The sequence below is a fragment of the Copadichromis virginalis genome, linkage group LG15 (assembly GCF_057382275.1).
Source record: "Copadichromis virginalis isolate Kocher_CV1m ecotype Utaka linkage group LG15, C_Virginalis_male_GT1.1, whole genome shotgun sequence".
In the NCBI taxonomy this organism is placed as follows: Eukaryota; Metazoa; Chordata; class Actinopteri; order Cichliformes; family Cichlidae; genus Copadichromis; species Copadichromis virginalis.
The window spans coordinates 16,071,436-16,093,846 of record NC_140632.1 but is presented as its reverse complement, the minus strand read 5'-3'; the positions used below and the strand labels follow the sequence as shown (position 1 = coordinate 16,093,846).

General features: G+C 38.0%; 1 protein-coding gene across 10 annotated transcripts in view; it reads left to right on the top strand.

The window, feature by feature from the left end:
- Positions 1 to 21,307, top strand: part of ptprk (protein tyrosine phosphatase receptor type K) — a 105,894-nt gene extending 84,587 nt beyond the window's left edge. The window contains exons 22-42 of one of the 10 annotated variants that reach the window (XM_085432187.1): positions 1,889 to 1,918; positions 4,629 to 4,789; positions 5,352 to 5,387; positions 7,889 to 7,900; positions 8,215 to 8,402; positions 8,851 to 8,938; positions 9,811 to 9,956; positions 11,089 to 11,106; positions 11,681 to 11,717; positions 11,857 to 11,954; positions 12,312 to 12,428; positions 12,693 to 12,847; positions 12,972 to 13,107; positions 14,242 to 14,391; positions 15,092 to 15,265; positions 16,074 to 16,091; positions 16,709 to 16,840; positions 17,146 to 17,271; positions 17,733 to 17,896; positions 18,047 to 18,182; positions 18,350 to 21,307. In XM_085432187.1, coding sequence (XP_085288313.1) covers positions 1,889 to 1,918; positions 4,629 to 4,789; positions 5,352 to 5,387; positions 7,889 to 7,900; positions 8,215 to 8,402; positions 8,851 to 8,938; positions 9,811 to 9,956; positions 11,089 to 11,106; positions 11,681 to 11,717; positions 11,857 to 11,954; positions 12,312 to 12,428; positions 12,693 to 12,847; positions 12,972 to 13,107; positions 14,242 to 14,391; positions 15,092 to 15,265; positions 16,074 to 16,091; positions 16,709 to 16,840; positions 17,146 to 17,271; positions 17,733 to 17,896; positions 18,047 to 18,182; positions 18,350 to 18,403 — 2,176 coding nt within the window. In that variant the 3' untranslated portion in view covers positions 18,404 to 21,307. The remainder of the gene's footprint in view (positions 1 to 1,888; positions 1,919 to 4,628; positions 4,790 to 5,351; positions 5,388 to 7,888; positions 7,901 to 8,214; positions 8,403 to 8,850; positions 8,939 to 9,810; positions 9,957 to 11,088; positions 11,107 to 11,680; positions 11,718 to 11,856; positions 11,955 to 12,311; positions 12,429 to 12,692; positions 12,848 to 12,971; positions 13,108 to 14,241; positions 14,392 to 15,091; positions 15,266 to 16,073; positions 16,092 to 16,708; positions 16,841 to 17,145; positions 17,272 to 17,732; positions 17,897 to 18,046; positions 18,183 to 18,349) is intronic. The other 9 variants (XM_085432189.1, XM_085432188.1, XM_085432192.1 and 6 more) reach the window with 9 other exon arrangements.
- Positions 21,308 to 22,411: the final 1,104 nt, after the last annotated feature.

The window sequence follows — 22,411 nt, the reverse complement described above, 5'->3', positions numbered from 1 at the left end:
ATATGACGATAATCAGAACCTTAATGAAATAAATGAATCCCTGAATGTGATTTTTACCATTTCGTTAACAGTGTTGGAAAGTTGGAAAAGCAGTGACAAGAAACAGCGTTTTAATATAACCTTCTTAGTCTTGGATCCACTGTGAAGCTCCATTAGGCTAAATTTTGTCTGACTACTTTTGGGAGAATGTGTGCTCATGTGTATGTGTTTGCATCTGCATTTATAATTTATGTAAATGCGCCAGCATGCATGTAATAATTAACAATTCCTAAAAAAAATTAGTTTTTTCTGCGATTTTAACTTTTTACTTACAATAGTTGAGGGAGTGCACACTTGAAAAAGAATAATTAGAAATAATTAAGAATAATTAATTTCCACTAACAGAGACCCTGAAAATTCAGTAAAACTATTCACATTAATCGTTTGGCTTACCTATTAGTTATTATGACTCATCCTCAATTTAAGAAAACGTCTCAGGAGATTTTGCTTTCCTCTGAAAAAATTGAAGGACTACATCTTGGCACAAGCCTTAAGAGAGCAACCAGGAAGAGTCTCTCAGTTACAACCAATCATAATTACACTCAGCAAATCAAAAACAATTACAGACATTAAATCACAGCCAGTAATGATCTCTCATCATCAGAGAACTTTGCTCTTGTGGCTCCTGACCTCCATATTTTTCTTCTAATTTGCGTAATGAATTAATGCGAGCCAGCGTCCATGCTGCAGCTTTAGTGTGAAAGTGCAATTGTAAGTGATGATCAGAGGAGCTGAGCTTAAAGTGTAGGGTAGATGGTCCATTTGAAATGTGTTTTGCAGGAGCTACTACCACTGTGTTTTGCGGGGTGTTTATTTTTGTCACATCTAACAGTATTTGAAACACTGTGTGCACTCAATGGCTTGATTGCTGTTACTCATTTAACTTTTTTCATCCCTTGAGTACTGGATTGGATTTAGTATGTGGTATTGTTGGGGCTTTGAAGCTTAATGTGGAGTTATGCATTTCACATAAATATGCTTGATAGTATAAAATAAGGCTGTTTATACAAGGAGTGCAAGAGCTCCTGTATGTTTTAGCAGCTTGAATCACAACACAAAGACAGCACACTGAGGTCCCATTTACTTCCCATTTACAACACACACAAATAATTTGTGGCAACAACTTAAAGTGACATGTTCATTCTGGTATTTTTACACACATTTCTACTGGAAGTTTGACGAGTTATGCATCATTAGTGCTCTAGATTTTTGTGATTTTTTTTTTTTTTAATTTAATAGTTTTCTCTTCCATAAAGGTTTCTGGGGAGATCAATCTTCATTGTCATTAAACCTTTACGACTTTGAACAATAATACTGCATCTTTAAAATAGTGGGACATGATGACATTGCAGTGACATCATGCTTGCTTTACAGGAAGCGAGCTGCCTGGTTTTACAGATTGGATAGCTTTGTGTTAGTTTTCATTTTGTAGGAGTGCGTAAAAAAAGATCATTGGCTGATTAGGGTTAAATCTCTAATCGGGCCATCGGGTTAGAGTAAAAAGTAAAGTTTTAAAATACTGCATGAATATTTTTAAATGGCACAAAAAATAAAGAAAAGAGAAAAGAAAGGCTGCATGGTGATAGGTTGATATTGGTGAGTTGTTATTCAAGTTTCGTAGCTTGTTTTGTACTATTTATTTAGCGTTAGCCTTTGGTTCTTTTTTTTTCTTAGTAAGAAATAGGTACTTTAGCTAATATGGCACCCCTTGCATGACCCTCAAGTTTTAGCAATCAAAGGGTGTTTTCTTCTGTTTTTGTTGTTACTGGTTGAGACAGGACAGTTTTGTCCTAATTTGCATATTCCCTTGTGTCTCACTCTTTGCTTTCTGATTGGCTCACAACCCCAGGAGGACCTACTATTCATACTCTTATTACCTGTAAGTAAACAACCAATCAACAACCAGCTCATCCAGCTGCTGTTATCTTATTGGGCGAATTATTAGTGGCTAGTTGTTGTTATTTTTAAAGATGCAGTATACTTTTTTCAAGACAAAACACATTTTCAGCTCTGACCAACCAGCCAAAGTCATCCTCATTGACGCCTCACCAGGGAGGGGGTCAGTTCACTTTCATGTCAATCTGTTCAGGATTTCAATTAATTCCTTCTTGTTTAAATGATTTTGATATTTTCAAAATATCGAAATTGTCTTTCTTTTTTTTGTTTTTACCAAGAGAATGTTGATGATTTCCTGTCTAAAAAGTCCAAGCAATGAATGAGTGCAAGAATTTATTTGAAGGACTGAACTGAGAGTGAATTGATCTCAGCCCTGGTGTCCTCTACATGCTCCAAAGTTGCTCTGAAGCAGGCTTAAGAAGGCCAAAGTTGGCCATAAACCAGACCCAAGCAGGCCAGAGTGGGACGGCACAGGCCTGAGCGTGTTATTTGAAAAAAGAATGCTGCACTTGTGACTTGTAGCTCTTTGTGTGCATGTAGTCATGTGATCATCCATCCGCCCATCAAGTCACAGGTATCATGGTAAAGCTCTGCTGCACATGTTCAGTGTCTCTCTCTCTCTCGTCAGTGGATCTGAACTAGTTGGTTTCCTATTTGGGATACGTGGTCTATGATTTTGTGTGGGTTGTTCTTATGATGGTTTTTTCTTCTTTTTTGGTTTACGTCTTTCTCTACCCAGGCCATTATGGGCTCTGACCAAGATGGATCATGAATCAATTATTTGTACTGCCTCAGATATTTTAATTCACTCTCATTGCTTCTTTTTATTCACAATCACCAGACTAAAAATCAAGATGTGCTGAGTATCAATCCAGGACTGTACCTTAACGTTCCCGTGGAGTAGTTTAATGAAACATTTCTTTCTAAACTAGGATGACTGCTTTGCTGATTTTTTTGAACTTGCTACAACCACTGCTTTTTACTGTTTACCATTAAGTAGCAGTTTTCTAATATTACATCTATTAAAACACATTATCAGGAACAAAATTTTGGTTCTACAGTGTCTCCTTTTTTCCTAACATAGCTAGTCTAAGCCATCCATTTATTCCAGTGCACCTTAAGAAGTTGGACGTGTTCCTCATCAGTGAAGACATTCTGCCTGGTGTCTTGGAATTCATTTGCAATTTTAGTAATTAGGCGAGTTCATTAGACATTCATGCATTTTTATGAATTCATACAGAACTTCAAATTAATTCGCAGTTCAAGTGTGAATATCAGAAAATAATGACAATGTTAAAAAGAAAAAGTAGATCCATTCTAGGTCCGGTCTCAGCTTCACCTTTCTTTTTCTTTCTCACTCTCCTTTCTTCTTATATATACAACATATTGAGAAAGTACTCAGCATGTGGTGGTTTATATAGTTTGCAAATATTGTAATTCTATGACAAACACACACACACAAGTAGATACATTTGGTCAATAGTTCAATCTATGTTTCTACTGAGTGTGTGTGTGTGATCTCAGAGGTGGAGATGGTGTAAGTTGGGGTCAAGAGGTAAAATATGCACAATAAACAGCATGCTTTCTATCAGTCAGAGCTGTACATTGCATCAGTTTGACAGCAATCAAAAACTGATTGGTAGCCAATAAAATGCACACGATGTTATTGCCTCTGCCTACAGGCTCTCTGTGTTTCAGCTGTAGAGATTTTCTTGTATACCGCACAGAAATGTAATAACTAAGAGCTGTTGTCTTAACTGATGTGCATCTACGGCTCTGGGTACATAATGTTCCTGCATGATGTGTCATGCTCGACATAATAAGTCCTTAAAAGTGTTTCCCTGCAACTTTGTATGTTGAAAACACCGAAAGATTAAATATGAAAATGATTTGATCTTGATATCTATTTAATCAGGTACCAGACTGATGATAAAAAGTAATTTCTCATTACTCTGATTGTTTGTTTGTTTTTCAAATTGTGAAAGCAAAACATTTTAATTCTAAAATTCACAGCAGCTGGTGAAGCTGCATAAGAGATTGAAAATCAGTGTCCCACCCTTCATAACTGACTATTTGTGACACGACTAGTTCAAGTTCTACTATTTACATGGTGATAACTGTTGGTTGGTAAATGGTTTTCCTTAAGGGTTCTGTGCATTCTAGCTCAATCCTTGCTTCTGTTTTAGTGGGATTCACCTGAACTTTGCTGTCAGATGAAAACCAAAGAATTCATACAATTTGAAAAAATATGTAATTAGTTTCTATTATTATAGTCCTAGTAAAATAGGTTCATACAAGTAAAAATGGAGGGAACGGTAAAGTTTAGAGGCTTTCATCTGACAGCTGTAAGCTACAAAAAAAGATCTTCCTTGGTTTGAATTAGATGCTGCAGTATTTTCCCTTTGCTCCTTTTGCTGAGCCTGTTAAATGCTGCCATATACAAAAAAGCCTCTCCTCTACCTTCCTTGCTTGTTCTCTTCTCTTTCCTTCTTCTCTTTTTTTTCTCCCTGCCTTTCTTCTCTTCTCCCATTTCCTTATTGTTGGTTTCAAACTCTGCATCTTGAGTCAGCAGCCCCAGCCAAAAAGTGATCCAGCTGCTAGATTCTCTCGTTCTTGCTGTGGCTTCAGGCTTCCTCATGTTTGTGTATTTGTTTTTCACAATTCCTGACTGTCTGTCTATCTCCCTCTAACAGGAAACTGGCAAAAAAACGTAAAGATGCCATTGGAACAACACGGCAGGAAATGACACACATGGTGAATGCTATGGACCGCAGCTATGCTGACCAGAGCACTCTGCATGGCGAGGACCCCATGGCTGTGACATTTATGGACTCTCACAACTACAACAACAGATGTAGGTTCATAAAATCAAGGTTTTACAAACAAAAAAACCCTTAATTAAATGGCTCTTACATTCTGTTTTCCTATCCATCTTCTGTCCACACTAATTAGAGATGAATCTTTGCAAAGATCAGGGTTATTTTTATCAACAGCCAAGCTCCTGTTCAGAAGCCGCAACAAACAATTATTAATGCAATTAGTTAAAATTTTAGCAATCAAGTATTTTTTATTCAATTGTCACTTTTATAACAATAAGCAGAAAAATAATTAGTCATTTGTTTGCCAAACAAGGATCTAACCTGCATTTTGTTTTGCCTGGAAAAAGACTTAAATGATGGACCAAAGTCATATCTAAATCATTGCTAGTTAAGGTTCTGTCTATAAGTCAATTCACAACAGCTCACAGTGAAAACAGGACAGCATAAATGTAGAACTCATACATGACAGCGATGAGAAAAAAAATGATGAAAATAGTAAGGTCCTGCCAGAATTTGTGATTTGTCTCAGTTGTCCTCATCTATGCTTTAGTAAATCTGAAATTTTAATATGTTTCCTGGCCGTGTTTCCTCCTGCAGTGCCCAACGATCCTCTGGTTCCCACTGCTGTGTTAGGTGAGACTTCTAGTGTTGGATATGTCACATGTATCACCTCTAGTGATCACCTACCATCATCAATTAGACCCTGCGCTTGTAACCCTAGCACGTATTATCCCGTCTGTTTTGTGTCCATAACTGAAGTCTATAGTTAGAGCTGTTGGATATAGTCAAACGTATGTTATAGTGACCTTTGACAAAAGTATGGCTTTCTTGGATGTTTCTGGAGCATTAGGTTTTTAATACTCAAAAGACAAAAAAAAAATGACCAAAAACAAATCAAGGAAAATTTAAAGAGGTATAACAGATTAGAATATGTGAAGTTGGCAAAGCTTTATGTTCATCTTTTATATTTTTCTGCCAACTCTCTGTGTAGAACATGTCTGGTGTAAAAAAAAACCTCCAACAGCTAAGCACTTCATCTGTCATCCTGCGTTTTCCCTTTGGTTCAGTCATTCCCGATTCCAGCCATGGTTTCTGTTTCCTGCTGCGAGTTATTGATATTCACAGTAATTGCCATCATTCTCCCTTAGAGACCTCATTATTTCCACAGTTTTGAGTTGTTTTAAGCCGTGCCATTTTGTCTCCCAAAAATGACAGAAAAGAAGGCTTAAAAGGAGGAAGACAATTTGTCATGTTGCCACAGCAAAATGACTGCTGATTAAATCTGTGACAACACTGAACAACTTAGTGCCTGCAGCCTTGTCTCTCTGGCAGAAGTTTTTCTGTGCAATGGATCTAGAAGTCTACTTGAGTATCTACCATCTGTGTTATTCCCTGGACTTGTTTTGTGCTGAAACCCTGCTCTGAGTGTCTGAATCGTGAAATATGTAGCTTTTGGCTAGTTGGATGTTTCTCTAGCTTCAATGTTGCAGTGCAATGTGTTTATCTGTAGTTGAGTCTAGTGTTGACACTGCAGCATGATGTGGAGTTCTGAAATACCCTTAAGGGGTTCACAAACCACAGTGCCACCAAACTGTGTTAATTAACTGTTCCATAGCCTCTAATTTGGAGTGAAGGCTGCAGTTACAATCTGTCTTGGCCAATCACTTCACAGAGGAAGAAGAACTAGCAGGAAGTAACAAATTAAGAGGCGGTGTCGGGTCAAGTTTACTGTTAATTGCCGTGACGAGGGCTTAACAAACCTTTAACAATCAGTAATGAGCTAACATGTCCTCAGAGCAGAGAAAAGCATCCGTTGGATGAAATAAACAGTGTCAGTTAATAAACAGCGGTGAAGATGAAATCAGCCGCTTCTGCTCCAACCCTGAGCTACTGCATTATTTAACCTGTCAGTCTGTACATTACAACTGTCAAGTCACATTTTAACCACAGCGCACTTTGAAGTTCTGCAACTGTTTAACCCCAGTTATAACCTCCAAATGAACTACCTCCTAAAATGTACAAGTTTCAAAATCCAAATAAAATTAAATCAGAGGGGCGGTACTCACACATGTAAAATATACCTCTAAATTTCTGCAATATACCACAACCATTCCTGGAGTATAAAAAGCCCAGTGTGAAAATCTTTGATGTTAATCTAAACCTTCTATAAAAACTCTCATCAGTTTACAACATTTCCTCTTTTCTCATTACAAAGATGTGATATCGACCTAGTGATTTGGTTGTAGTGTACAAGCTTAAAAGCTTTGCTTTGCCACCTGCTGGTCACTGCTCCATTTGAACCTTTCCTCCACCACTGATGAGATAAAGGGGACATTCCTGATTAAAAACAGGCCATATAAACAAATAAAAACAATAACAATAAATAAAAACTAATAAATAACTCACATGGGCTTATAATATTAGTTCAATTTAACCTCTCACCATATATGGCCCACATCTTGACGTGCACAAAGTGGGCAGAAAAACACACTTTGGGAATCACTTACGTGTATTTTCAGCTGCTCCCTTTTGCCCACTACAGCAGATGGATCCACTTGTTTTATTTGGCATCCTTCCTACTTATGGAGGCTTGTGACCCTCCGTGGCTGGGTCTGTCTTGCCTCCCAGTCTCAAACCAGGGATCTTTTGCATGTAAGGTGTTAACTACTACACCACAGAGACAGTTTTGGGAAGCACTCCTATAGCTCTTGATTGCTTATTGGGGATTGAGTTAGTTATTTTATTCCACATTTAAAAAACAGATGTTTTACTTCTTTAAATATATTTGCAGTGTGTTTGAAAGGTTTAGAACAGCAGAATGCAACAAATGTTTTAATCTGCTGTGAACGTGGTTGTTTATTGTGAACTAAATGACATTGCAGTGAACATCCACCTCACAATTCATTTTAAGATATTCCTCATGTTTTTCAGTTTCTGCATCTTGTGGCAATTTTTGGTCCTTTTTGTACGACATCATCTAAAAATTCTCTGTATCCATTTCATCCATCGTGGAAAGTCCTTATAAACAAATCCAAACTGTTAAACTAACCTTTAGTCTCGCTAACAAATCCACTTATCCTGCAGTCTGACTAGCCCTTTTTGCTCTTTTCTTTTCCTGCTGCTTTGACATGTAGTTCCAATCACAGGTGAGTATAAACTGAGAAAACAAAGTGGCAAATGTTTGGTTTGGTTTGAGGAAATGCACTGTTTTCTTTTTGTAAGGTAGAAACTGGTACAGATTTGGGAAGATTGGGAAAGCTTGTTGCGTTTGTATAGATCAGTACAAGTATCTTTCCACACGTGCAGTTTCAAGGTACAAATAAGAGTTTACATGTTTTGGTATCTATGTTACCCATTATAGGGGTCATAAAATAAAATATTAATGAAGATAAAATAAAATGAAGGGAAGATATTTTGCGAATTATCAATTAACCGTACCTTATTTTGTCTCCTGTTGTAGATGAGAACCACACTGGCTCTGCAGCCGAGAACAGCAGGCTTCTAGATGTTCCTCGGTATCACTGTGAAGGAACTGAGTCTCCTTATCAGACAGGACAGCTCCACCCAGCCATCAGAGTGGCCGATCTCCTGCAGCACATCAACCTAATGAAAACATCTGACAGCTATGGCTTCAAGGAGGAATATGAAGTAAGATTATTATCTGTACTGTTGACACTAGAGCTTGTAATATTAATTACAGAAGAGGCAAAAGTATTATTAGTAGCAGGAAATGATGTATTTTAATGTGGAGGCTGACACAGAAGTATTATTTCTAAAATCAATACTGCTCTATTTAATGTTTTGGCCTCACATTAAAATGAAAAAATGACTACCAGGTCTAAATTGCCTCTTAATTTGAGGGTACCTTCTGCTCCATCGACTGAACAATCAATGAGACACAAGCCATTTTTATGGTCATTTTATTTTAATGTCTAATAAGAATTTGCTAGTTGAATCAAACCAGTCGAACAAAAGTCGAAAAGCACCTAAGTACCACTTTCCTCTCAGATATATGCAATAGTACAGAAGTGTTATTTTTAAGGATCCATGACATCTAATTGTATTTTTATTACTTCGTGTGTTGTTGGTGATACAGAGCTTCTTTGAGGGCCAGTCGGCCTCCTGGGACGTGGCCAAGAAGGAGCAGAATCGTACCAAAAACCGCTACGGGAATATCATAGCATGTAAGCAAGACATCTGCGTTACTGCATTTTAAGTCATAGAGCTTTACAGGAAGAAGAGAAGAAGAAATTGGGAGCAGAAGTAAGTGTACAGCCTGCAGAATTAAAGGTTTAAAATCAAGACAGGACCAAAGAAAAACCACCTTTGTAAGCAACAACAAAAGAATCAATGAGCAACATCTTCAAAAGCTCAATCACCTCTTCAGCCTCTGCCTTGACTCTAAGAGTTTTCCTTGTGTTCCTTGAGTCCCCAGACTCAGAAAAATTGAGTCACAAAAGGGTCTCATGCTACTTACTTGCATACATACATAACCATGCTTATTGACAACTGTTGTAATTTTATTGGCATGATTTATTTGTATATAGAACGTTACATATAATCTGTTGTTTGTATTATCATGTAAAATAATGAATAAAGCAATACAAAGAGGTTGCTGCACCAAAAATCTTCCACCTTCCTTCACAGTTTCACTTCCATTCAGTGAGTAGTTAGCGAGGATTGGCAGACAAGTGTTTTCTTGCAAAGTACGGATTACTGTGTAGCAATCTGCTAGCAACCAAAGAAATCGCAAGGTTTTGATACAGAACTGTAAACCTACCGACTAAAAACAACCTCTGACTCACCATCCGATTGGGAAATACAGATTTTTGCCAAGTTGTCTCTAGACTAGTCTGTGTGACTCCGTCCCAACCGAACACCTTGTTAAATTATTTTATTAAATCCCAACTACACACTGAATAAAAAAATAGAAAGCCAAAACACGAAATTCAGAAAAACAGCAAACCATGAAAACCTTGAAATAAAAATTCTTTAACAGCAAATCACCTTTCTTACCTGTCTGTTTCTGCTGCTCTCTCACACACTGTTTTCTTAGATGACCATTCAAGGGTTATTCTGCAGCCCATAGAAGACGACCCGTCCTCCGACTACATCAACGCCAACTACATCGATGTAAGTGGAAACGCATCGAATGCTACTATTGGCTCCCAACGAAACCAACGAAACCACACTCCCTCGCTCGTATGTCAGGCCTCTATACCTTGATTGCGTCTACCAGTCATTCATCATACCATTTTATGCATCCAGCCATGCAGAAAACACATCATACATGCAGTACATGTGTCTGTCTCAGGTGTCGGTCTTGTTGTCTTTCTTTCAAGTGTCCCCATCAATTCACCTGTCCGTCCAGAACTGAATAAGTTATCTGATTTATATGTACAACATAACGGATTTTAAGTCATCATTTGGATTTAGCAAACTCGTTTTCCAGGAGACCAGAAAGAAATCCATTTAAAGGAGTGACTTTAAGAACTGACAGTGCTAGTTAGTGAGCTTTAGAGGTGATGGTCAGCAGGTTTTGTTACTGTTGGATGGACCCAGCAGTTTTGTGCATTTGAGTAGTTTTTTAAGCTAAGCTAAGCTAATCAGATTCTAAGGGTAGCTTAATTTCTAGCATTTTTCTTGACTTGAGTCACTTTTAACTGTTCGACAAACCTATTCAGCTGCCTTATACATCTATATACAATTAATTTTCCATCTTTTGCTTCATCTATTACTTGCCTATTGTTTCTGCATTCACCCACGACACAGTCTTCATCAGTTCATCCATTTTCTGTCATCTCTCAACAATCATCTGCACACCAGTCACTACGACTCACATTGTGCTTTTTTAATGCTAGTATGCTTATCATAAGCTCCACTGTATTATAATTTACTGTCATTAAAACTCTTGCATGCATTCTACCACTCACATTAAGCTAGAATTAGAATGAATAGAGTGGGCACTCCCTAATCTTTGTTGGCACAACAAAGGCAGCTGTCACACAATTTGAACTGCACCCAAAAGACGGAGAAAGCTGGAACATCAGTATGTGATGGTGGTTAAATGAGATTGTGATATGCCAGCTTTCTGAGTCTTTTTGGTTCTATTGTGCTCTCCATGGAAGATGGTCAAATTCCATTAGGGAGTGTCCTCTCTATTTAGTCTAATTTGGAGTTTTAGATCACATTTTTTTTCTGCATGTCCTGATCAAACTTCCATTATGTCAATGCAGCTTTTCTTTTTTCTGATTGACACTCACTGACATTGTTGTGCTTTCTTTCTTTCTTTCTTTCTTCCACTCGTTCTTTCTGCCTGTGGCTTGGGCTGTAGATTTGGCTGTACAGGGATGTAAGTATCACTGTGGTCTTGTTCATAAATGCCCCTGAACAATTACACCTGCTCACCTGTACATCCATGAACCAGTCCTTATGCATCAAGACATGATGTGTATCCATTTTGAGATGCTGGGGCATCCTTTGCATGACTGATCGCACTTCATCTTGGCCACCAACCACCATCTTTGCATCTCACTGTTTGGTGTCAATTTGCATATGCATATTCACCACTTGTGTCTTAATTGCTTTAATGACAACTTAATAAGTGGTTGTCATAGCCCACGGCACACCTGGCAGTTGTTGTAGATGTCAAGTAGTAGTTTTTAAGTGGAAAGGAAAAATGATGAGATGACCAACTTTGCACATTTTAACATGAATTCAACAGTATGCAGTGCAACTCAAGTATGGAGTCAGCTAAAAACGAATTTCATCAGTCTGTCAGAAGTTTTCTCCTGTTGTAGATGAAAGTGAGGTAGTAAGGTAGTTTAGTGTAGAAAGTTATCATTTCCAGCCGTGATAAAAGGTTTTAGAATTTGACACGATTATGTTTTCAGCTCATATTAAGGACTGTGGTGTTCTGTTTGCAGGGGTACCAAAGACCAAGTCACTACATTGCTACACAGGGTAAGATGCTGCACCACACTCAATTACATGCAGGAATTCTGCATTACTGCTGTTTTATAGCATAGCAACTATTTAATCACAAATTGTAACCGTACTTACAGCAGAATAAAGTGTAAGTATACTCTGCATCTATGCGTAGGTCCTGTTCATGAGACAGTGTATGACTTCTGGAGGATGGTTTGGCAGGAACAGTCAGCCTGTATTGTGATGGTAACCAATCTGGTGGAGGTTGGAAGGGTAAGTTGCTCGTTTTTCTACACTCAGTTAATTTCAGTTGGTAACTTTATTAAAATTACTATTACTTAGTCAAAACTATCCAAATCTCATTTTTTTTAAATTCAGCAATGTCCACTGCAGTGCTATTGCAAATACCTGTATATTTACAGTTAGGTAGGAAAATTGCAAGAATGTTAGTGTGATGTCTCTGTCAACAATCCTGTAAAATATACTCTCTAAATTATGTATAACATATTTGGTTTAAAAGTGGCATTTTTCATATTGGCATCATATTAAATATCATTATGCAAAAAAAAGCTATATTTGCTCCTTGATTCAAGCTTGTCTTTATTTTTTCATGGCTTTTTTTCTTTCTAGGTTAAGTGCTATAAATACTGGCCAGATGATGCTGAGGTGTATGGAGACTTCAAGGTGACTTTTGTGGAGGTTGAACCACTCGCTGAATATGTGGTTCGCACATTTACACTGGAGAGGGTGAGTAAAACTTGTTATAATCTAGCAAAAATTAATATTTTGTATTCATTTTGCATTTTGCTTTGATGTAATTTATGCAAAAAACTCAGGTAGAGGTGTAGCTGCACCTCTAGCTGTTGACACAGACTTGGTTTTGTTTATCGTCCTCCTTGTAGCTTCAACAAAACCAGTTAATAAGTTTGAGACATATCTAGAAAGGGTGTTTATAGAATAAACACATTTCATGAAATTTTACTTAAAGATGTTTTTTTTGTCTTTACTCAGCGTGGTTTCAATGAGGTCCGCGAAGTCAAGCAGTTCCACTTCACAGGCTGGCCTGATCATGGAGTTCCATATCATGCCACAGGACTTCTTTCCTTCATCCGCAGAGTTAAAATGTCTAATCCACCTTCTGCTGGGCCAATTGTGGTCCACTGCAGGTATAAAAATGAATTATTAGAAAATAAACATGCATAGTCAAAACAAAATGTTTTCTCTCCCAATGACGGACATAGAGAAAGATCTATAAAGTTAAAATTTGTGTGCTTCACTTTCTGTCTGCAGTGCTGGAGCAGGGCGCACAGGATGTTTCATAGTCATTGACATCATGTTGGACATGGCAGAGAGAGAAGGAGTGGTCGACATCTACAACTGTGTGAAGGCTCTTCGCTCCAGGAGGATCAACATGGTACAGACTGAGGTGACTGCATTACCCATCCTCCATCTGCATCCACATTTTTAATATAGACGTAGGTAAAGCTTGACTTCAAACTCAGCCATCAGCATGGTACGGGCTGAGGTGACAAGGTTTTATGTAGTTACCTATTTTCCATGCATGCATGAAAATATCACCTCATTAAGTTCAATTCGTCAGCTTTCACTTCTGTGAATGTAACACTGACAATAAGTAAAAGTCATACATAATTTTCATATTTAAAGCTTACTCTGGAGCCCTCTTGTGTTAGTAAAAAAAAAAATCACTATCACGTTGAACTGTTCTCTGAGGAAGCACATTCATCTGTCACTGCATGGGTGTATCCGATTTGCCTGAATTTGTGGTTGTTAAACATTTTTTAATACATAGAATAATAATTGCAGAATAATAGAAGCATAAATGAGTTAGTTCTAAACAGAATATAGATAATATATATGTATATGCATCCAAACAAAGAGGATCCTTCTTTGACTTTAGTGGTTATTATTCTTTAAATTAATATTTTTGTAATGTTTTTCCTATTAAAAAGACCACAAATAGTAATTCAGATCATATATATAAACTATCAAGCAGTGCAGTAACAATGGGGCAAAAGTAATTTCAAGCTTCATGGTTCAGAACAGCCTGTAGGTCAGAGCATAAAGCAAACTTTTAAAAGTTTATTAAATTCTTTGTCATACTTGAAGGCTGGTGAGTAGACAGAATGCAGGTCGATGCAATCTTTCATGGACACATTTCATGTCCAACTTAAGTATTCTGCACTATTGGCCGGTAACAGAGTAACAATTTAACAGCTTATAAGACCCATTGTAACAAAGTACATTCACAGCCGTTCACCAAAGCAGGTCAGTCTGTGTCTCATCATTGAATTGAAGTTGGCGTCACTTGCTTGAAAGATCTAAAAACACAACTGCCAGTATGGACTGACTCACAGGTGAAGTACACCTAACCAAGAGTCATCACGTCATCCATCCCTCCACCTCTCATCAGTCTTCACTCACTCACAGTGTGTGCATCACTTGTTTGTCTTATACAAAGCTGTATTTCTTATTTTTCTAATGTTGAAATATGAATGTGCAGAATATGTGATAATATGTGTATTATAATATATGTCTTCAGGAGCAGTACATATTCATTCACGACGCCATACTAGAGGCTTGTCTTTGTGGAGAAACAGCCATACCGGTCTGCGAGTTCAAAGCAGCTTATTATGAGCTGATCCGCATCGACTCCCAGACCAACTCTTCCCATCTGAAGGATGAGTTCCAGGTAAAATCAAACTGTAATCTGTTACTTTGCGCCCAGAGCTTTCAAAGTGGAGCGTGTAGGCCAGTGTCAGCCTGTGGTAAAGCAGCACAGAGGGCTCTTCAGAGTCTTCAGAGTCTGAGAGCGCTCTTCATTTACAATTGTTCTGTTCTGTTCCTGGCATCGCAGCAGACTAAATCTTCCTAACACTGACAATTATAGCTGCTGTCAAGAAAGGTCACCTCACTAATGGTTAAAAAACATACTAATAAAACCCACAAACTAGTACTGAAATATTAAATGGAACTCAGTAATCAAAACTTTAACAATTCCTACTTCATGTCCTAAAATGAAATCTCCTCTAACCCGTTCTGCTGTGTAATTCTTTTTACAATATGGGCATTAAGACATTTGCTGTGTATTATTACATCAAGAGGAACCACTTGCTGTTGTCATCTGCTACTCCTGGATGTAAAGAATGGGTTTTAACACACAAAAAATATAATTATGTGGAGTTTCTGGATACTCAAACTCATCAAATTCTTTCTCTGCAGTGCTGAACCTTGTGACTTGTGACTTCCAGAAACCAAATATTTTTAATGCACACAAGTTTTTCTTTCCCACCAGCTTGGCTTTTGGGTCTATTTCTATCTTCATGGAGCCCTTCTTTGAATCTTTTGACACTTTTAATTAACGTACATCATACATTTCTCTCTCTGTCCAGACATTAAACTCAGTGACTCCTCAGCCACAGCCAGAAGACTGCAGCATTGCGTTGTTGCCTAGAAACCAAGATAAGAACCGCTTTATGGATGGCCTTCCTCCAGATAGATGCCTTCCCTTCCTCATCACAATAGATGGAGAAAGCAGCAACTACATCAATGCTGCTCTGATGGATGTAAGTCAATAATGTGTTACTGGAACACACTGGAAGATTGTGTTATTTTCAACACATCAAGCAAGAGTAGTTTGGGACATTTCACACTGTGTGTACATGTGCAAAAAGACTTTCAGCAGAACCGGCTGATGTGTTACTCTTACCACAATTTCTGTATATTTAATGCCAATTATATAAAGACTAGATTTAACACTCGGTGTCCCAAACTGCGGTCACATTTTTGTTGAAAATGATACAGACTTTTATGAAGGTACATTGAAATGATGATGAAGATAAAAATATCACACAACACTTAAACTTACTAACATAAAACATACACACACACACACACACACACAGACTCCCTTCCTTCTTTGTGTGATGCTGTGTTTGTGGTTTTAGCAGCAGAAGGCTAGAGACAAATCCAGCCTCTAAAAAGACGACTAGCTTTTCTCTGGCCACCATTCAAACGTTGTTTATGTTTGCAACTGTTGACATTGCCTCAACGCGTTGCCCATTTACCGTGACTTGAAAAGAAAGTCATTGAGTAGGTAGAAATTTTGAGGTAAGGTTTTAAGGTAAGGTCATTAGAAGGTTATTATCAGGTTTGTGAGTAAAGATATAGTGAGAAAAAGATAGTAAGAGGTGGGCTGTAGGTATGTGAGTAATTTCCTGATAATGTGTGAACATTTGCATGTTGTGGGAACAAACCTGGCTTCTCTCCAACAAAGCTGTTGGACAAAATACTGTAAAATTTCTAGAGTTCAGTCAAGTTTTAGGCGTTTACCTTAAAGTTTAGTTACTCACCTCTGGCCTCTCTCTAACCAAGCTGTCAGAAGAGTTCCAGGTAATGGGATTTTACTTCAAGTCTCCAATACTGGATTTGTTTCATGGCTTCAGTGTTGTTCTGCCACCAGATTCATTTTTGTGAACGACATCCACACCCTAAATCCTAAACCCGTGCCCGGCCCTCACATTAGATTCTCTGTCGCCAAGCAGTCACACCTGCGTCACACATTTGGCTGTACATTTTCATTTAAGCCAAAGTGGGTTCAGTTCACATTCAGACCAGTTAGTTCTTGATTCTTTTTTTATGTGAACTTTGAAGAAGTTTGTCTTCCTGAGCTAACTGAAAAAAAAGTTAACTGACCCCATCAAATGTAGTTTTTGCTCTATGTGTAGTCTTGTGCATGTTCCCAACCCTCACAGTTAATAGACCCACTGCATGATCATCAAACCAAAGTCACCTTTTAACTATGCTTGCTTTCCCATGTCTCACATACTGTGCAGCTCTACTCTGCTGTTTGTGTTTTAATGTGCACACGTGAGAAAGAAACATACTGTGGGACAGTCAAAATAAAAAAATAAAAAACAATAACGCACAGTTTAATAATGCTTGATTGAATCATTAAGAGTGTCTTCTTTGTCGGTGATCGCTTTTGTTGTCTCTCTCCTTCTCTTTAGAGCTACAGACAGCCTGCTGCATTCATCGTTACCCAGCATCCTTTGCCCAACACTGTCAAAGACTTTTGGCGCCTAGTTTACGACTATGGATGTACCAGTCTGGTGATGCTAAATGAGATTGACCTGGCTCAGGTATTTTACATAAAGTTCTGCTGTGTTTCTTAGCATAGCATTGTGTCTTTTTTACAGTAATCATGGATTTATTATATAAGATTAGCTTATTTAGAGCTAATAAACTTGTAAAGGAAAGATGGAAGAAAACAATCCTGCACACATCCAACATTCTTAACCAAAATTTGTAAGCACATTTCATTTTAAGAATTTTTTGTCTGGACAAAAAATTGTCAGGGATTTTTTTTTGGGTTTTTTGCATTTGTCTCTATTTTTTCTGAAATTGTTCCAGTGTTTTTCTAAATGGTGTAATTGTTCTCTCTCAGGGTTGTCCTCAGTACTGGCCAGAGGAGGGCATGCTGCGTTACGGTCCCGTCCAGGTGGAATGTATGTCCTGCTCAATGGAATGTGATGTTATCAGCCGGCTCTTCAGAGTCTGCAACCTCACCAGGGTGGGCAGTCAGAATCATACTACGTTTCTATTATTATTTATTTATTGTTTTATTTCACCTTTATTTATACAGGTAAATCTCATTGAATCAATCTCATACAAGGTGTCATTTTCAAGGCGACTTGTTTTAAATAGCCATACAAAAATACAGCATGTTAAAACGCACTATAGTCATTAAAATTCATATAACCAATTACCTGAAAAAATACATACTGGGAACATTAGCTGGAAAAATATATACCTATTTACAGTGTAAAAGATGGATGTGAGCATGTGATATCACCTGTGGGTCTGACACTGAGCCAAAGGTTTTAAAACTCCTCTAATAGTTTGGCCTGACATTTCAACATTGGTGCCTATCAGGATTGACTCGTTTTTGGCGCTAGCCTCAAGCGGCCATTTGAGGATCTGCAGTTTTTGACATGGCTTAATCAGTTTTTCTGATTCTGTCTCTTATTCCAGCCTCAGGAAGGCTATTTGATGGTTCGTCATTTCCAGTACCTGGGATGGTCGGGGCACAGAGAAGTCCCCGCGTCCAAACGCTCTTTCCTCAAACTGATCCTTCAGGTTGACCAGTGGCAGCGTGAAGGGGAGGAGGGAGAGGGAAGAACCATTGTGCACTGCCTGTGAGTGCACACAAATCAAAGAGTTTCTCTTCTTTTACCATTGAAATTAAAAGCATCAGCCCTGCAGAAGAGTTGGAAAAACCCCAAATGAAATATTAAATTGTGCTTTTTGCGACGTATCATCGTGTATTCTGTTATGTTTGTTTGTAGAAATGGAGGTGGGCGTAGTGGAGTGTTCTGTGCCAGCAGTATCGTGTGCGAGATGGCAAAGAGACAGAGTGTGGTTGATGTTTTCCACGCTGTAAAGACCTTGAGGAATAGCAAACCTAACATGGTGGATACTCCGGTGAGTTAACCATAAACACTTTCTGCAAAGTGATAAAGAGCTCATGAATGCATTATGCTGTTATTACTATTATACACATAATAATACAAACTTTAGTCAAACAGTGAATGTGTGATAGTGCATATGTTTAGTTAAGGGTGTATGTGTGTGTATGTGTGTGTTTGCAGGAACAGTATCGGTTCTGCTACGACCTGGCATTGGAGTTCATCGAGTCGTCCTAAGTGAAGGACAGAAGAGCAGAATGAGGAGAAGAAGAGTCGGAGAACATCTGTTCACATCTTGTGTGTTTGATCCTTTGCTTTGCTTGGTCTCGATCTTTGTGGCGGCCGTTGTGTAGCATCCATCTTGCATCTCTACAAAAGGCGCAAGCGAAACGGGCTCCTTGTACAGGTTGTTAAACAAAGGGAAATGCTTAGACTTTTAACAGGAAATGCGATGGGGAGGAGGAGATGTTACTCCTTTCACTCCTTTCTGCTTATTGTACAGCTTTTTGAGTGCCAGCGGGCCCCTGTATGCTTCGGGCCCCATTTAAAACATTTAGCCTCTCACCACAGCCACCTCCCATGGACTTGATGCTTTGTGCTGTTTCAGCTGCAGTACTTCCTATCTACTGTAGATGTCTCTCTCTCTCTCGCTTGCTCGCTCCCTTGCAAGCAGCTTTTGATAAACTGCAAGCTAAAGTTTTCAGTGGCCCGACATTCCTGCTCTCGTGCTAATTTCTGACTAATTTAAATGTATTGGGCGTCTCATCATGGTGATATTTGTAGTATATACAGCCAACACTTTTGTATGAGAGCAAGTGAACAACTGAAAGTTAACGTCCGGAGAAACTCTGTGAATGGTTCTGTTTCTGCTCCGCACACCTTTCAAATGACTTTAGCCAACATTGAGTCAGTACATTGTTATGAACAAGTATGAACCTATTAACATTGGTTACACGCAGTTTATTATTTTTGGAAAACAGAAAAAAAGAATAATAATTTTGTCCTTATTAAATAAAGTAAAAACAACACTGTGAAAGGCTTGTTTCACAGTCTTGAAACAAAAGAAAACCAGGACCAGGAAACAAAAGAAAAACAGGAAGTTTACATCGGGATTATTAGACTTTTAGATTTTTTTAAATAATATTCATTTAGCTGCAACTTGACAAACATTATGTTATGCTTTTTGTTTTAAAACGTGTGTTATGTATCACTTTTCTTTTGTAGTATCATGTACCTACCTACTGGTTAGACTTTTGCAGTCTGCATTGTACATTAGACTGTGACATTAGCGGAATCATGTTCTTTTCAGGGCTGGGCCCAATGCACTTTCAATTCAGCCTGTACATAAATGGAAAAACAAACAAACAAACTGCAATTATAAAGAGATTTTGGACATGGCAAAAAATCTGCCTATTTGCCCATAGAAAAGACTGAAATCACACATTCTTTGATGGCAAGATTAACTGACAGTTTCCATTGACAGTATGGCTTGAATAGAATTGGAAGTGACCTGACCCCAGGCTTCATTTGTTTTGTGCACTGGTGGCCAACACTCTTCTCTTTGTTGTAATATTATTATTTTGTAGCTGATGTTTCTTCATAAGCCAAAGACTTTGTGTAAATATGTCTATACGGATAAAGCACATTGTTTGTATTTATTGTTTGTTTACTTGCATTGCTTGTAAGAACAATCATTTTCCATTCCATGTTCGCCCACCAGCGTTTCTTAAACCGCACACGGGGACGCAAAATGGGCTGCAAGTCTGTTTCCTCTGGAGTCTTGAGAGTATTAGTGTGATTTATCGAGGCCCCTAATGGGTCCCAAGGTAACAGATTACATCTGCCCAATTTGGGTCCATGAAGAAGAGTTTAAGAACCCCTGATTGAAGCTGTATATTAAAGCTTTAGAAGTAGTTTTTCAGTATTTAGGTGGAATTCAATAGTATTGTCTTTGTTTTCACTTCTTGAATCTCTGTGATGTTACTGTGGTTTATTTGTGTATGAGCCCATTGCGCTGTCTGTGGTCAGTAGAAATTCAGTGCATTTATATGCAAAGAGTATTTTGGATAATAGCGCCTATCCCTCTTAACGTCTTAGTCGGGATAAGCTGTTTATCTTCATCCTCGTATCCTGCTCACCATTATCCCGGGATACACACTGACTCAGTGATGCATAAACGGGCTTAGTGAGTGAAACACGCAGGACTGTGATACAAAAAATTTTATTGTGCCTAATCATTTGAATTTTCTTGTCGCTACAAGCATTTTTACAGCATCTTAGATCGCACCCAGGGCTTTGTTGAATGCGTTCTCATGAACGAACAGTGTCCCGAATACCTTTTGGACCATGATTCATTGTGTTTTTACTCATCAGAATGCTTCTTTGTGAGGCTTTACAAGCTTACAGAATATCAGATGTATTTCTGTTTGTGACCAAACTGAGTCAGAAAAAAAGAACTTTATTGTAAATAACATGTCAGATGTTCCACTTTGATGGAGCAAGAGCAGCCCTACTCATGAGGATGTTATTGTAAATAGAGTGCTCTAAAAGGCTCTATTGTTGGGTGAACAGTGGAGATTTAGATAATGGATGCAATGTCAGAACATTTGTTCTGGTGTAGATAAAAAAAGATACAGATTGTACTCTTGTTTTGGAGGATTCAAATTCAAGTATTGACAGATGGTGTTTTAAAAAGATAAAGATATAGATATAAGATTTCACTGAATACAGAACATTATTCTGTTGGTGGAACATCAGCCTTCAGTTTTGTTACTTCTGATTTTTGGTCTGATCCAAAGAAGGGAGAGAGAAGAGCATGGTGTAATAGTAATCCAGTCATATTTTATGTTTAGCGACAATGGATTTTGCTACATGCATAAATCAGTGAGAGCAGAAAGTGAACACAATATGTAAAGCCTCTTAACTACACACTTAAAGGAAAACTAAGAAACAAATCTTCTTAAGAGGCCAATGACTCCTCCTCTTTAAATCTGAAATAATGGCCCTGAAGCTGGTGTCTGGATGAGAGGCCAGTCTGACTATAGAGTTGATATTCATGGTTCATAATTATTCTTGTCTGTAATGTTTGGCTTATTTGCTGTAATAAAGACCACTTCTTTAATTAAAAGTGACGTGTTTGGAGAGTTGTTGTATTTATTCAACCATTATCAGCTTCTGATACATTCAGACCAACCTGTAGACATTTCATTTATTACCTGTAAGGTACCTAAGTGCTTATAGTCCCCCTGCACACCTTCCATTTTGATTAGCCCTGTTTGATGACTACACTCTTCCTGAATATAAAACAGAAACTTGGCTACTGTGACATCACCTGTTGTACTTCAGCTTTTGAAGCCTCAGTATTCATACTTTGGCTGCCACCAGAGTGGTTAGTGGGCTTTGTTAGAAGGCTGCATGCATAAATTGTATGCAGAAAATTGAACATACACATACCCGCTAATTAGTGCTAAGAAACAGACTGATAAAATTATGAAAGATTAATAAAATAACTTAATTTTGTTCATCAAAACTGACACACAAACGTCTTGGACCACAAAGCAGGCCGTATTATTTGTTCCACAATAATGTCAAGAGGTCCAGTTTCTTGTTGGGAGGTTGGTCAACATGGTCAACTCAAATGGATGGAGTTAACTTATAATACACAAAACTGTTGTCTGTCTGTCCGTAAACTCTTGCTACGTGATCAAACTCGGCACATAAGCACACTATTATTTGGTTCAAAGTCTCTTAGCAAGTTGCCACTCGTTTGTGCACCCAGTTCTTGTTCTTTTGTTTGTTTGTTTTCCAAGTGATTAAAATTTTATGCTGTACCCCAGCAGAGATGGCACACTAATCATTGATGAGCTTGAGCTCCTGAAGCCTCATAGCTATACAAGGTATTATGATGTTGTCATGTTGCCCATAGCAGCCACTTACCAGTGGGCTAAAATTACTCACTTGTGGCATTTATGGTCTTATCACTTTAATTTTATATCATTTATTTTGATAGTAAGCTGTAGTTTATATCTACAAAAAATATTGTAGCATTGTCATGTACTAAAAAGAAATAGTGTGGAGTCTATAGGAATTGACGTGCTCTTAGAGCCAGCAGCAAATGGCCAGTAGAGGAACTGCAGTTTTTGGCACGTTAAACTTTGCTTTTTTTTTTTTAGCCACTTACTCATGACTTGAGCTTAAATCACTTTTCACTGGATGAACAAAAGACAAAATATGTCAAAATTAAGT